Consider the following 14,773-nt stretch of genomic DNA (forward strand, 5'->3'; position numbering starts at 1 on the left):
CTGCACTACAGGCCAGCGTTACAGCCGATAAAGCCTGCTTCAGACCCACCCCAACCGCCATGATCTCATTTCTACAGTAACTGCAAATATAACTGCCTTTCACACCCACTGCCTTGAACCTCTGCTGTACAGCAATCCCACACTTTCAATGTAGCACTTTAAAAGAAATATATATATACTCAACTTTCATAACACACAACTACTTCAGAACAAAAGACTGAGAAATCCATGTCTTTCTTAGTTTTGCTTTTGAGGACTTTAAATTCTCCTAATCGGAAGATTGTAGGTCACCCTCAAACCCCAAAAATATCCCAGACTTTTATGAGCTTTGGAGTATGTTAGTCCCCTGGATGCCACCAGATTGTGCACACATATAAAGACACACAACCACAGAGTCACTAGGTCACATAGCAACACACAGTAATGCATGATGGTCTGCACAGGTATAGGAAAGCCCACCTTGAAATATCTGGTAGTTATCCATCCATCACCCAGACTGGCAACAGCTTATGGTGTTTCTGTCCCGCAGTGACTTCAAGCGGCCTGCAGGTGGAGTCAGTACAGGCACAGAAATGAAAATGAGAACAGAAAGCAGAGCCCTGTTTGCCGACTAAGATGAACAACTACACCACATAAAACCTGGAACCCTCCCAAATCTGGAACACGGACTATGTAAAAACGGCTGTTCTTGCTTCGTGAAATACCCCCAGAGCAAGTTTCCTAGTTCATGAGAACCAAACCACACTGACAGTCCCCACAGCGAACGCATGTGTGCATTAGCGTATTTATTTGACGTGTTGTGTATGTTGTGTATGGTATGAACCCGATACCTCACAAGGGAAGCAGACAAACGCCATAGCACACAGGATTTATTTATCTCAAAGCTCAGAGACAAGTGATGGAGTTACATGGCTTTGACAAATGGAGATCAAGGCTCTTAACTTGACAAGAAAAATAAAAAGGAAGGCACACTTGTATATGTCCGTTACATCTGAACACATTTGTGTTTAACCCTGAATAACCACAGTACACTGATGTTTCAGAAAGCATTTCAGGTAGACGAACACTAGGGGGGGTCGTTCTTACCATCACTGAGAAGACACCGATGAGCAGTTTAAAAAGGAAAAATATTCTCCACAATTATAAAACCTGCCCACACAACACTGTAAACATCACTAAAACATACCTGACATTTAAAATCAATTAAAAATTCAATAAAAAAACAAGCTAAAAGGTCAGTACGGTCAGTCCTGCAGAGGCACAGACACAGATCCAGGAAATGCGGTGAAAAGCATGATGGGAAGTCTCACGGCTGTCCATTGACTGGCTGTGCTGTAAACACTGGGCTGTACCCCTACAGGCACCTCCACTTTTACAGAGATTAGTGTGGCAACGGCAAAGGGATGAGCTGCTCCTGGGCTGCAATGCATGATGGGAGTTCCCAATGTTCTGCCCCATGTTTGTAGTCAGGTCCAAGCACAGGCCGTAGTGGGCCATTGTATCCTCCAGGGCTGGATGTGCACAGCGTCCAGTTTAAGCCCCGCCCCCTTGCCCCTGCGGTCCCCCTCGTCCCCCCCCCGTCCCCGGGTCAGATGCAGTGGACAATGAGCACGGAGAAGGCGGAGCCCACGGCCAGCCCCAGCGTGAGGAAGAAGGACATGACGACGCCGGTGGGCTCGGCCAGCTCCCGCGGCACCACCTTGGGCCCGTAGATCATGGGCAGGGTGCCCAGGTAGCCGTTGCTGAGGCCCAGCAGGCAGACGAAGGCTATGGGGAACAGGTCGCTGTCGAACAGCACGGTGTGCAGCCGCGTCCGGGGCTGGTAGTTGCAGAACATGAAGAGGGGCACCAGCACGGTGCGCGCCAGCACCAGGGCGGGCAGGGCGCGGCTGGTGGGGCCCGGCCAGTGCAGCCAGGCCGTGGCCTGCCTCCCGCAGAAGTCGGCCACGTTGTACAGGAGGAAGCTGGTCAGCGGCACGAAGTAGGTGGTGGTCCAGGGGCTGCCCGAGTCCTGGTGCACGGACTGGATGCCGGACGACACGGCGGGGAAGACCATGATGGAGACGAAGAACACGTAGAACACGCACAGGCCCAGCAGCCACATCTTCCTCAGGATGGGCTGGAGGGGCGGGACGGAGACGGCCCCGCCCGGGCCGCCGCGTGACTCGGCGTCCCCGCACGGGGGCGGAGCCTCCGAGGGAACCCTGCTGCTGCTATTGGCTGCTGCTAGCATGTAGTGTCTGAGAGAGAGAGCATGAGAGAGAGACAGAGAGAGAGAGAGACAGACAGACAGAAAGCAAGAAAACGAATAAGGGAATGACACAACACAAGGGAGAAAGACAGAATGAGAGAGGGAGAGCCAGAGGAAGAGAGAGAACGCAAGCAAAAGTGACAGTACAGTAACTATTGTTATTGTTATATTCCAGGTTAGCTGAATGGCTTTTTGTTTCATACTTTTTCTCATCAATTGTTGTGACGTACCCATAGTACATTGCCAAATAGCGTTCAATTTATTTTAATTTAAGATATGGGGGGGTGTAAAAGGAAAGTGGCGAGAGAGCACACTGGGAAGGGAAATGGGTCAGTCATTCCCTAAAGAACTCCCACTGCCTCACCTGAACATTCTGAAAGGGTCATTTATGGCTAAGTGATGTGCACTTCCACATCCACACCCCCACTGGCACACGCAACGGCCAGCACAAACGGGTACGTTTTACTCAGCAGTCATCGCAAACGCGTCAATGAATGTAATTCTAACAACCCACGATTTGTCAATAATTCATCTTCATCAATAGCTTTTCACATATTAAGATAAATTAAATATTGGATCCAAATGCCCAATGCCCAGTGCGCACTGTAAAATATTAAAACTGATAAATGCTTGTCAGTCTCAATGTTCATCAATATTTTTAATTATACAACCACAATGTTTTCTCTGTCAAGATATTAGCCATAGATTGAGCAGACCAGACCAAGGAAGGGAATCGCAGACTACGATACAACCACTTAGCAGAAGCTCTTATCCAGAACAACTTGCAAAAGCACAAAATATCAGTGTATGGCATAATTCTTCTGCAGTGACCTTCAGGTATTTTGATAAAACAGCATTTTGCTCCGTAATTCAGGAACCCATAAACAGAGTTAGCCCATGACAAGCTTCTCCTGTTGTGTGACAAGCTAAGCAAAGACACAACAACAGGTGACCTTGGAACTATGGGATACTAGCCCTCCAGCTTCTGCTGAGCAGCACAGTTACTGCAGAGGAGGGTCTGCAAAACCGGGCCAGGTGGACTGACAGGGACGTTGCTATGGAAACCCAACTGTCGGAGCCCTCCCCTCCCCAGACGATGCCACTGCCGTCCGAGAGCCGTCGAACGGCTGCTTCTCATTGGCTGTTTGCAGTGCCTCGCCGCTCATGAAGCCCAATGGCGAGTGGGCATCGGGAGAGCTTCGAGCCGACTGGAAATCCACTCATGGGTCAGAGGTGCTGACTCATAAATACCTCACACACCGCACGACCCAAAGAGATAAACGGAGGTGCAAGACCAATGTGTGTGTGACAGGCACAGAGAAAAGCAGGACTAAAGTAATGCACCTGGCTTAAAAAGACTGGCTTCACACTGGCGATTGCATCTGGTCTGAAACAGAGCGCTTTCAGAAAAGGAGTGAGGTCACATGGTTTCATCGCCCGCTGGTTTCACTAAACTGTGGTTTTCCTCTGTGGAAGAAACTCGGTTGGCCTCTCGAACCCACCACTCTCATTTCTCTTTCTCTCTCGCTGCCTCAGCACAAGGCAAGCAAGGTCTGCCAAAAGCGCACAGGGAAAAACCCACAGTCAGGCAGGCAGTCTCTTAGTGTCACGGTAAGGAGCAGAAGCGCTCTGATGATTACAGCTGTAGTGTGTTACCAGAGTGCTCTTGACAGTCTGAAGGAATGCACTGGTGAGCGCGCTCAGTGTTTAGAGTCAGCAGTGGCCACATCATCATCACCGTCAGAGCACTGACCGAGAGAGAGTTTGAGTAGAGGGACCGTGGGTCTGATTCCAGTCATCGCTGCCCGTACAGACTGGGGGGTTACTGCAGCACTGAGCATGAAGGCGAGAGCTGGGGGGGGGGGTACTGACCGTGAGTACGCCAGTTTGGGCAGCAGCAGGTACATAAAGATGCAGAGCAGGATGAAGACGTCGGCCGTGAGGAAGTAGGCCAGGGCGCTGTCTGTCACATCGCTGGCAGCTGCCAGGTCCACCACAGCGGCCACTGCACTGAGCGTGCCTCCCATGGCCTGTCCTGAGAGAGGGAGAGGAGAGGGAGAGAGGGAGGAAGGGTAGGAGAGAGAGAGGGAGAGAGACAGGGAGGAAGGGGAGGGGAGGGAGGGAGAGAGGGATGGAGGGAGGGGGGGAGGAGAGAGAGAGAGAGAGGAGAGGGAGGGAGGGAGAGAGAGACAGAGAGGGGAGGGAGAGAGAGAGAAGGAGAGACAGACAGAAGGAGAGTGAGGAGTGGGGAGAAAAGGTGGAGAAAGATGGAAAGGGTGGGGGAGATGGGAAAAAAAGGTTATATTTATTTTGCAGACATGCGCCAGGGTGAGACAGCAGGGCTGGACAGGGCGTGTACCTGATATGAGGGCCTGGGAGATCCTCATGGGGAAGTGCCCGCTGATGCCGAACACGCTGCCGGAGAAGAGGTTCGATGCCCCGCTCACCAGCGCCACGCTGGCCAGCGTGCCCGCGAAGAACTCGGAGTGGTGCTGCGACACGTCCACCTTCACCAGCGCCGTGGTGACGCCAAACACCGCCAGGATCACGAAGAGAGAGGCCAGGATCCGCACCGAGGAGGACAGCCTGCCGACACAGAAATCCCGTCAACGCGCTGCCCCCTACTGGTGGAACGGTATTCGGCGACCCGTGTGCAGTGGACACTAATGAATCCAAGGAGTACAGAGAGAGCGGCTTCATATACAAAACTTCACAATACGCAGCTGCAAGGGTGCTGCATTTCAGCATCATCTTAGTGCTGCAGTTCATCTCAGCAATTTTGTTGATATTACACTATTAAAAAACAAGCAATAAAAATGTAATACTTTTCACTCTGACGGAGATGTCCTGTGAGGTAACTGTTATTCTTCCGTGCCCAATTCACGTTATATTACTTTATCTTACTGGCTGATTGCACAGCTGAAAGAAGCGACCTTCTCTTTTCATCGTGACAGTTCATATGAACGGAGTGCTTTGTGTTCAAATTCAGTCTCACTCAGCCGTGAAAGAGATAGAAAGACAGAGACAAGGGTAGGACAGGATGTTATATGGACCCTTTCAGTTTGTGTGCTCTGTTCTGTTACAGATAAGTCAAATTAAACCATGACTACTCTGAATGACATTAGCCAAGCTGACGTTGATCTTATACAACACAAGTCCTAGAAATGATGTCTGCTGTTGGAGAGACAAGAGCTTTTCAGACCATGTGACCCGGGCATTCACAGCCTCTATGCAATGTGGAAACCAACTCCAAAGGAAATTAACCCAGAACAGTGTAGATGAAGGATACAAAACCAAAAAATTAAGTATACGGTCAAAATTCATACTGTCAATTTGTATTGATGTTCTTTAGTACATCACAGAGCTCATGAGAACAGAACTGTAAAACCCTGCAATAATTCTGCAAGCTTTTCAAGTCAAGTTCATGCAGTTCTCTCACATCAACCAGTAACTGGCCCTTGGACAAAGTGACTGTGGATCACACCCACAGACCATAACCATAGCGTTTCTGAACGTACAGAAATAACCACTCTGTGGGAAAATATTTCGCAGCAGACGCTCGAAGACCTTTCTCTCCCGCTATCTCAGAATGGCACCGTGAACAGGACGGGAATAACCAACGATTACATGTGGAATGCATGCATGACACTGTGGACAGAACAGCTCTTCTCTATGCACTGAGGGGATGAGGAGTGGTCTGGCTGAATACTCTTCTTCTTCTGTGGTGTTTATTTGTGGCCTGCAGACCAGCTCACAGATGCATTATTGCCACCTTCTGAGCTGAACAGTGGGGAGGAGATGGGTGAGACGATAAGTCCCACTGAAAGACTGCATACAGGACAGGTGGACTCACCTGTTGACCAGGAGGTAGTTGAGTACCAGACACAACACTGAAGGCACTGTGGAGGCGATAGCCAGGTAGCTCTCAAAGTAGTCCTGAAATGAAACACATATGAGTCATGATAAACATGCCGTTCCCACAATGCACTGCTAAACACACATGAAACCATATCCTGAGAGAGAGAGGGGGAGCATGAGAGACAGAGAGAGATTCAGTGTGGAAGCAAAATCCGTTGGTTGTGGTGCATGGTCACATATCAGAATAGATTTATATAAAGGACAATAGATCTATACATCAACAAAGCCCAACTGGATCATGAACAGTACACAGACTACAGCTTTCACTGTGGAAAAGCTGCATTTAGGTGTGAAATCTAAAAATGTTTGTGGCCTGTACTAGAATTTCCCTTTGCACAGGAATTGCCAGTGAGCTTCCTCTAGCTACTCTCAAAGAGGCTGTATCTGTGAAGTCCTGAAGAGACTGCTCAACCCTAGACAGTTTCTTCTGTTTCAGCCAATGAGCTTCTCTGTTAGTGTAGTGTCAGTTCTGACCATTGCCCTTCCAGTTTGACTGCTCAGGTGATAAGCTACTATCTTACTAGATAAAATATCTTTTAAAAATTTTGTTACAATGGACTTGAGACTTAACCTTTTCCTGTTTTTTGCCTCATAAGAACTTCATCTGGGAATGCTTTCTGAAGGCACTGCACACACATGCACATACACATGCACGCATAAACACACGCACACACACGCGTACGCACACACACGCACACATGCGTGCACACACACACCTCCTTTCTTCTGCTTTCTGGTCCCTGAGAGGGGAAGGGAAAGAAGGAAGTCCGCTTGAAAATCTACAAGATCTGGATTGTAAAACTAAAAATAATCACGGGGGTGAGAGGGCGAGAGCAGAGCGAATGTGCAATCACAGCACCCCCCCCGCCCCCCGTGACCCCATGCGTGATGACTGCGCAGTCACGCGTCCGTCATGCCCCGTCTGCTCCGTTCCAGCTGCGCAACACTGACCTGCAGCAAATCACCCACGGCAACGGCAGGCCGGCCTCAGCGAGACAGGGCAGGGCGGGAGACGCCACAGAGCAGACCGCAGTGCTGCTCCAACTGTGGGACTCAATGTCCCGGTTAAACCGCTCTGATTCGGTTTAGATCCATTACATTATATCACATCACAGCCATTCAGCAGCTGCTCTCATCCTCGCCGCTGACAGAGTCAGTCCAAGTGCAAAGATCAGGGACTGAGGTACAGGAACTCCCTACTGGGGCAAAGTACAGACCAGAACAGAATGATCCTACAGAGCATTAAACTAAATTACACACACGAGAACCAAACTGCCCTGCCGAGCATTAAACCGAGTTTTACAAACAAGAACAAACAACAACAGGCTCTGCAAACTGTAAAGAAGCCATCTTCCCACTGACCTGCTAATATGCGAGCCAAATCCAAATATGTGAGCTGGTTAAAATGAAGAGGTACGGCCTAATAGAGTTGACCTGTGCTGTGTGAAAGAGGGAATCAGGAGGGTCCCGTCTGCAGGGAAACCTGGGTGCAGTATGCGGGGGGAGACCCTCCGCTCCTGTAATGCCTGACCTGGGCACAGAGTCCAGAATGCACTCCTGACCTTCCTCTGCCATTACTAATTACAGCTGGACCATTTCCCCAGACTGGAGCATGGAGCCACTAATCACATTACTGAGAAGGAGAGGTGGGCTGGGGGGAGCACAGTAACAGGGCTGGGGGCAGCACAGCATCTCTCAGCCCATCCAGGGGTAAGGGGAGGGGGGGCAGCTGTGGGTGAACTTTGCACAAGTACCAACACTGCGTAAAATAGCCTAAATCTTGTTTTTAACTCTCGTGCTTTAACTTGCTCATCTCCTTCCCCCTCTCTGTCTGTCCCTCCCTCTCATTGTGAAATAAATGAAAGGGAGCCCCTGTCTGAAGGGTCTTGTGTCTGAAAGGATCCTCAGTCAGCGCTAGCTGCTGTCACGGGACTGTTCTGGCCCAAGGTCTGACTCAGGTCTACATGGCACCCCACCCCCCCCCCCACCCCAATCATCACTGCAATCCCAGAGCCACCACCCCCCCCCCCCAACCCCAACCACATCCTTCAGCTCCACTTCTGGAAATAACAGCCCTCAGCTCTTTCATTAAACTGACACTTCACGCTCTGTCTGGGCCATTTCCACATGTGTTTACCCGAGCAGAATATGAGCGCAAGGTGCGAGACTGCAGTTCAGCTGGGGGCTCTGTTATGAACCAGGCAAGGACTGAGGACAGAGAGGGAGAGTCAGTGGGGAACTGGGACAGCAAAGGGAGGGGGGGGGGGGGGAGAGTGAGAATGTGTAAAAAAGAGAGTGAGAGAGAACACAAGATGGAGAGAGGGACAGGGACAGAGAGAGATAGAGAGAGAGAGAGAGCACAAGAGAGATGTACCCTTCACTCTGACCAGAGGAGTCTAAATTCAGTCCTAGAGGTCAAGCATCCAAACACCTAGTTTCTGAGTTATAATTTGGCCACTGACAGAAGGGAAACCACAAAACACTGCAGTCTTCCAAGAGTCTGACAACCCTGCTTTAGACACCATTTAGAGGAGGGGCTCCAAAACAGAGCTTCGCCTGCCCTGCCCCGCCCCGCCCTGTATCCTGGTTTTTCTTCAAGCCCATCTCTTGATCAACTAAGATTACCAAAAGGCTATTGAAGACATGTTTTTAAGAATGATTCCACAGCTCCACACACTCACACACGCGCATGCACACTCACACGCACACACATGCTCACACACTCGTGCACTTGCACTTGCACACACACACACACACCTCACACACTACACCTACAGTCATGCACATGCCAACATCACACCCTACACTCACCTCACTCACATGCACACACACACTACACACACACACACACACCACACACACACACACACACACCACACACGCACACACACTACTCACAGCAACTCACCCTCACTCACATGCACACACACACACACACACACACACACACACACACCACGCACACACACACACACACACACACATACACTCACTCTCACTCACACGCACACACACACACATACACTCACTCTCACTCACATGCACACTCACACACACACACACACACACACACACACACTCATACTCACGCTGAGGTCGGAGTGGGGCTCCTCCTGAGCCGCAGGGTCAGAGCTGTTGCTCAGCTTGTACAGCCAGTACTGCTTGGCCGTGATGAAGAAGTTCCAGGGCAGCAGCGAGCCGATGCCCAGGAGGAAGAAGATGGCGTAGACCATGCAGTACGTGTCCTCCGGGCGCTGGTGGGACGCCAGGGGGTGCTCCGCGGGCAGGAGAGGGGTCCCGTCCCCCGCATCGTCCCCGTCGCTGCCCCCCGCCTCTCCGTCCTCGTACGCAGGGGGCGGAGCCGTCGGCACGTAGGAGGAGTTGAGGCTGCCGCGAATGGGGTCCTTCTCTTCCATTCTCTCCGAGGAAAAGAGGAACGGAGGGATGGAAAAGGGAGAGGAGTCGGAGAGGGTGTGAGAGAAACTGAAAGAGGAATGGAGAGACACACTCATCAGTGAAGGCTGTTCTGCAAACAGACACATTATCAACTATGCATGGGAGAGGTAAACACGCATTCCATACATAACCTCATAGTCTTCAAACCTATATTACTAGTCTTACACATTCTCCATATCCAGCAAATATGCGTAGCATACATAATCTATGCTTTAAAAATACATTTTAAGACAACACACAAAAATATCATAATTACATGATACACAGTGACTGACACTAACACCAATCCACCACAACTTTGAGAAACTGCATTTACTGCAATTATAATATCCAACCATAACCAACCTTACACAGCTTAGAAATTCAACAAATCATCAATTCATGAAACCAGACTTTTGCAGAAACCTTTTTGGTTTAAGTAGCCCACCTGGTTCAAATCAGCAACAGCACACCTAGGATTTGAACCTGCAAACTACTGGTTACAAATCAAGCACTTTGCGCACTGTGCCACACCGACAGCAAAGATAAGGCAATTTAACCTGCAGATGAAATCGGCTCCTCCCGTGGTGCTCAGGGGACCAGTGAAGACGGCTCTCCCCAGCCTCAGACGCACATTTCAGGGAGCGAATTCAGTCGAGCCTGGGGACGATCTGGCTGGGACCAGGCCCGCATGAGTGTGGACCGAGAGCCTGCCGGTGGAGGAGAGGAGAGAGAGACGTGATGGTTGGGCGAGCCGCTCTGCAGCCCGTTTTTATTCGTTCTGTGGCTCGAGACGCTCGCGGGAGGAATGCACGGATAATGACGCCACGCGATTTCCGCGTAACGACCGGGGACGGCTTTGCCACTGGCACGGCACATCTTGCGCGCTAGTTAGAAAATGCGCATGTGATCCCCCGAGCCGTCACCCAGAGGGGACATATATGCCCTTCAGCACCACAGAAGAAGCCCCCCCCCCCAGCACAGAACAGGACACAAAAGCACCCTGTACAGCAGTCATGTGTGGAGTGTGGAATGTGAACCCCACCCCCTGTTTGTGTAATGGACGGAGTCCATGTTCATTGCCTAATAGGGCATCTGAGAACAATAACACAGAAAAGGGAGGTGGGGGGAGGAGGGGAGACTCATCTCGGTCAAATCCTCACCCATGCAGAAAGCAAGAGTGACTTGCTGTGGGATTCAGTCTTTCAGATATTACAGCCTTCCCAGTTTCAGTAACCTCTGGTAGGTTAATTCATTCCTGAGTGTATGCTGGTTTTTTTATTAGACTATCTCTGATTAACTGAAGTTGCCGAAAACAGGAGCTTAGGTTATTTAAAAATGTGTTCCTCACAGGCATCTTAATTGCATACAGGTTTGCTCGTTTAGTTTCAGTGAACAGGTGTCCACATTTTCAGCAATTTGGATCTCAACTGTTTCATCTGGCAGTCTATCCTTACACTGTAATGCAATGTACCTTTCTAAAGGAGTAATCCGTCATGTTAAAGAAAATGGAAGTATCCGACTGATGAAAACGATTCAGGAGTTTCAATTGTGGTTGGCACCAAAACCACATAATTGAGTTCGAGAGCCTTACCTGTAAAATACAGGTTTAAACCACACTCGCTTCAATCGCATTAATTCAAGGGGGAATAACTGAATAAGTTATCGAGCACATTACTACGGCAGGAAAGGGCTGTGACGTTTTGACAAACGCCGTGTCATTATTCAGGTGTCATCAGTTTATTCATATTGCGATAAGTTACGTAATACAGCTCCTTGGAGACTCTTCGGAGCTTAGAAGTCACATGAGCAAACTCGCCAAGAGACTAATAACAAAGTAGCCTACTATTCATACAGGCTGCGCAGAGAATGAATATTAATAAGAACACTGGATGTCCTTACAAGATTGACTACTTTTTTGTTTTGTTTCATGAATATGTCATTATTGGATTTAGATATATAAAAATATATGTAGGCTATTATGAGCAAGGCGGCTAGTTTAGCATGACGACGAATGTTTCACACAGAACCAAGATCAATTAACTTACAAAATTGAATCGCCTGTGAACCTTATTGTATACAATGAGTGATCGTTGAATCGAGAAACGGTGCTGCTCACAATCACTACAGCCTATAAGCGCACGAACAATACGTTATGTATTTATAGTTTCGTGTTGTAACTCAATATAAATTTAACCAACTCAAGGCTGACCAAAAGATATAGCCATCGATACCAAAACTAACAACGATTTGGTAGAAATGTAAACACTTACCCAGCGACGCTAAATACGTCTCGTGTAACTTCTTATTTAACCATACTTTGTGTCTGTGACCAGCAGCTAACCTAAATGGTTAAATAATAATACATAATTCTAGAATAAAACAGTTTAAAATGAAAGTGGAGACTCCGCTTGGCGACAGCTTTCTTCAAGTGTACACACATCAGCTTTGAAGATTATCTTTCAAAGCAAACACCCACTTCCTGACTACACTGTTAGACCAGAGCACTCGAATGCAGATGCAATCGGTCAAGACAATACAAGGCAATTCACGAATATCGTGTCTGCCTCATGCATGTAGAGCTGTTTTTGTATTTCGACACTGTGAATGCTCATTTGACATTCCAGTAAAGCCTTTTAATAGAATAAACGTGATTTCAAATATGAACGAAGGTCTTAGTAAGGTGTTGGGCCACCACAAGCTACCAGGACAGCTTCAATGTGCCTTGGGATGGAGTCTACTAGTCTCTGGAACTCTGCTGGAGTCAGTCCAAAATCTCCCACAGCTGTTAATTTGGATTGAGATCTGGTGACTGCGAAGGCCATAGCATATGATTCACATCATTTTCACACTTATAAAACCATTCAATTACCCCTCATGCCCTGTGGATGAGGGCATTGTCATCCTGGAATAGACCACTCCTATCAGGATAGAAATGTTTCATCATAGGATAAAGCTGATCACTCAGAATAACTTTGTATTGATTTGCAGTGACCCTTCCCTCTAAGGGAACAAGTCGACCAAAATCATGCCAGGAAAATGCCCCGCCACAGCATAACAGAGCCACTGGACCTCCTCACTGTAGGAGCCAAGCATTCAGGCTTGTACTGTTCTTGTACTGCCTGTCCACTTGTTGAGAATATGATGTAGGGCGACTCATCTGACCATATAACTTTTTTTCCACATCTCTAGCATATCACAAGAACATTTTCCAACCATATTTACTGATGTCTTTCCCCTAGATCTGAAGGCTGATATCACTTCTGTCACTGTTCCTATTGAAACACTATCCAGTTGAACAGTCTTTGTGACTGAAGCTCCTGCCATCCGTGCCACAATAATGAACCCTCTTTCAAAATCACTTAGACCCTCTCCTCTTTCCATCTTGATTCAAAATTGAAGTCAACTGGGCCTGCTTAGCATTTTCATACATGCCACAGAGCATGATAGGATGTTAATTGCTTGATTGTATCATGCATTACACCTGTATGGAAGCATCTGCATTCCTTATGCTTCTCCACTCATTTATTTCGGTTTTTCCTTTAATTTGTCACCCGTCTGTACGTTATATATCCTACAGAACATGGTTTTCCCAGTCCTTTTAAAACCTGTAAAGTCAAGGCTTGGGGCGTCTTACTGTCGGTGCCGAGCCCGGTAAATCACTGAAAGTGCTGTCTTAAAATCCTATTAGGAATGTTTTTCTTCTTAGCTTGCCAATTAGCTGACGTCAGCACGAGTCTATAACCATACATGGTTCCCCAGAAAACAATTGTATTTGGAATAAAAGCTTGCTTTTTAGATCTAAAATTTCTTTAAACGACTGTGTAACGGTGCTGGAAAACCTGCGGCATTGGGCTAACAAGCAGGCTACCTCGATTAAGGCTGGGTCCTAGGGAAAAGACATAACAGGTTTCCATCTTCAGGTTGTCGGTGTATTGGCTACAGGATAGGGGGCTTTTCAAAAGCCTTCTTGACAGCTGGGCTTCTGCTTAGTTTTCTTACCTTGGCCACCAGTACGTATATTGATCAGTTTTCAGCCAAGACATATTTAATACACAACCGGTGTTATACACACAACCATATATTCTTTCAGGATACTTTAAAAACAAAGATCTTTCAGCATCTCACGCTTTAAAGGAGGGGCAGACTGTGCATTAATGTGTTTTTGTTGTTTTGTTGATTTGTTTCTGTGTCCTTGCAAGACACAGGGCCTGAATGAATATTTTAAGACCCGTCTCCCAGGAGAATATTTGTGACGGAAGAAAAGCCAATTTTACTGGAGCTGTACATGTAATGCCCTTAGCAGTTTCACCAAATTATCCCCTCTGCATAACTCAGTACCAATCTACAAATAAATAACTAAACAAATAAATAAATGAATGCATGTTTAATTGGGAAGAAAATGAAAAAGGAACACAGCTCTCCCTGGGGAAAGGCCATTCATTTATACCTCTATATAGTTCAGCACCATAGCTCTATTGTAGCTGGGTGACAAATCTGGCAAAGAAAAAAAAAGTCTATCAGGTGCAATCTAATGAGGAAATGTGAATTTAAAAAAAACATAAGGACTGACAAACTCACGACCTCTGCCCCCTGACCCGCATTAAGTCTTTAAATCATGTTTGCAAGACTACAAATTGCTGTTGTCCGGTAGAAACAGAATACCTACAGCGCAGTAGTAGGACTGAAATAGTTCTGCGCTGTTTTAGGAATGAAAGCTGCTATTCTGCAGCCAGCAGTACGATCAGACCGTTACCCACTTGAAAATCTCACATGCACAGATGCAAACAGTGGTAGCCTCCACCCCCTTAGAATTTGGCGAAGACTGGGGGGAAAAAAATGCACTTTGTCTCTTGATTTACTACCCTTCCAGTCATAGTGGTCTTTGGATTTTATCCCCATGAATAAATAATGGATTGGGTTTGGAGCATTTTAAGATGGGAAAATTATTGTGCAGATCAGTATGCATTATATTCATTTAGCATTCTTATCCTGAGCGACGTACAATGCAAGAGAAACATAAGTGCATTCACCTGACTAATATTGACTTGGCCAACAACATTCCCAGACCAGTGAGTATAAATGCAACATCATTAAAGTACCGGTGCAAGTTAATTATGCTGACCAAGAACCCAAATACAAATTCTGCATACATAAATATTGCATCCA

General features: G+C 47.6%; 1 protein-coding gene across 1 annotated transcript; it reads right to left on the reverse strand.

Moving 5' to 3' along the window:
* Positions 1–853: 853 nt before the first annotated feature.
* On the reverse strand, positions 854–12,107 carry slc29a3 (solute carrier family 29 member 3). The gene is made up of 7 exons (XM_064316820.1): positions 11,878–12,107; positions 10,165–10,314; positions 9,259–9,652; positions 6,105–6,187; positions 4,611–4,837; positions 4,124–4,286; positions 854–2,240 (listed from the first exon to the last, which is right to left on the reverse strand). Exons 3-7 carry the CDS (start codon positions 9,583–9,585, stop codon positions 1,589–1,591), a joined length of 1,452 nt encoding a protein of 483 aa, XP_064172890.1. The 5' UTR covers positions 9,586–9,652; positions 10,165–10,314; positions 11,878–12,107; the 3' UTR covers positions 854–1,588.
* Positions 12,108–14,773: the final 2,666 nt, after the last annotated feature.

Source organism: Anguilla rostrata, chromosome 18, assembly GCF_018555375.3.
Source record: "Anguilla rostrata isolate EN2019 chromosome 18, ASM1855537v3, whole genome shotgun sequence".
Lineage (NCBI taxonomy): Eukaryota > Metazoa > Chordata > Actinopteri > Anguilliformes > Anguillidae > Anguilla > Anguilla rostrata.

Coding starts and splice junctions, on each gene's coding strand:
- slc29a3 (XM_064316820.1), bottom strand. CDS start 9,585: ATGGAAGAGAAGGACCCCATTCGCGGCAGCCTCAACTCCTCCTACGTG. Junction 6,188..9,258: donor AGCCCCACTCCGACCTCAGC/GTGAGTATGAGT, acceptor GTTTCATTTCAG/GACTACTTTGAGAGCTACCT. Junction 4,838..6,104: donor AACTACCTCCTGGTCAACAG/GTGAGTCCACCT, acceptor CTGTGTCGGCAG/GCTGTCCTCCTCGGTGCGGA.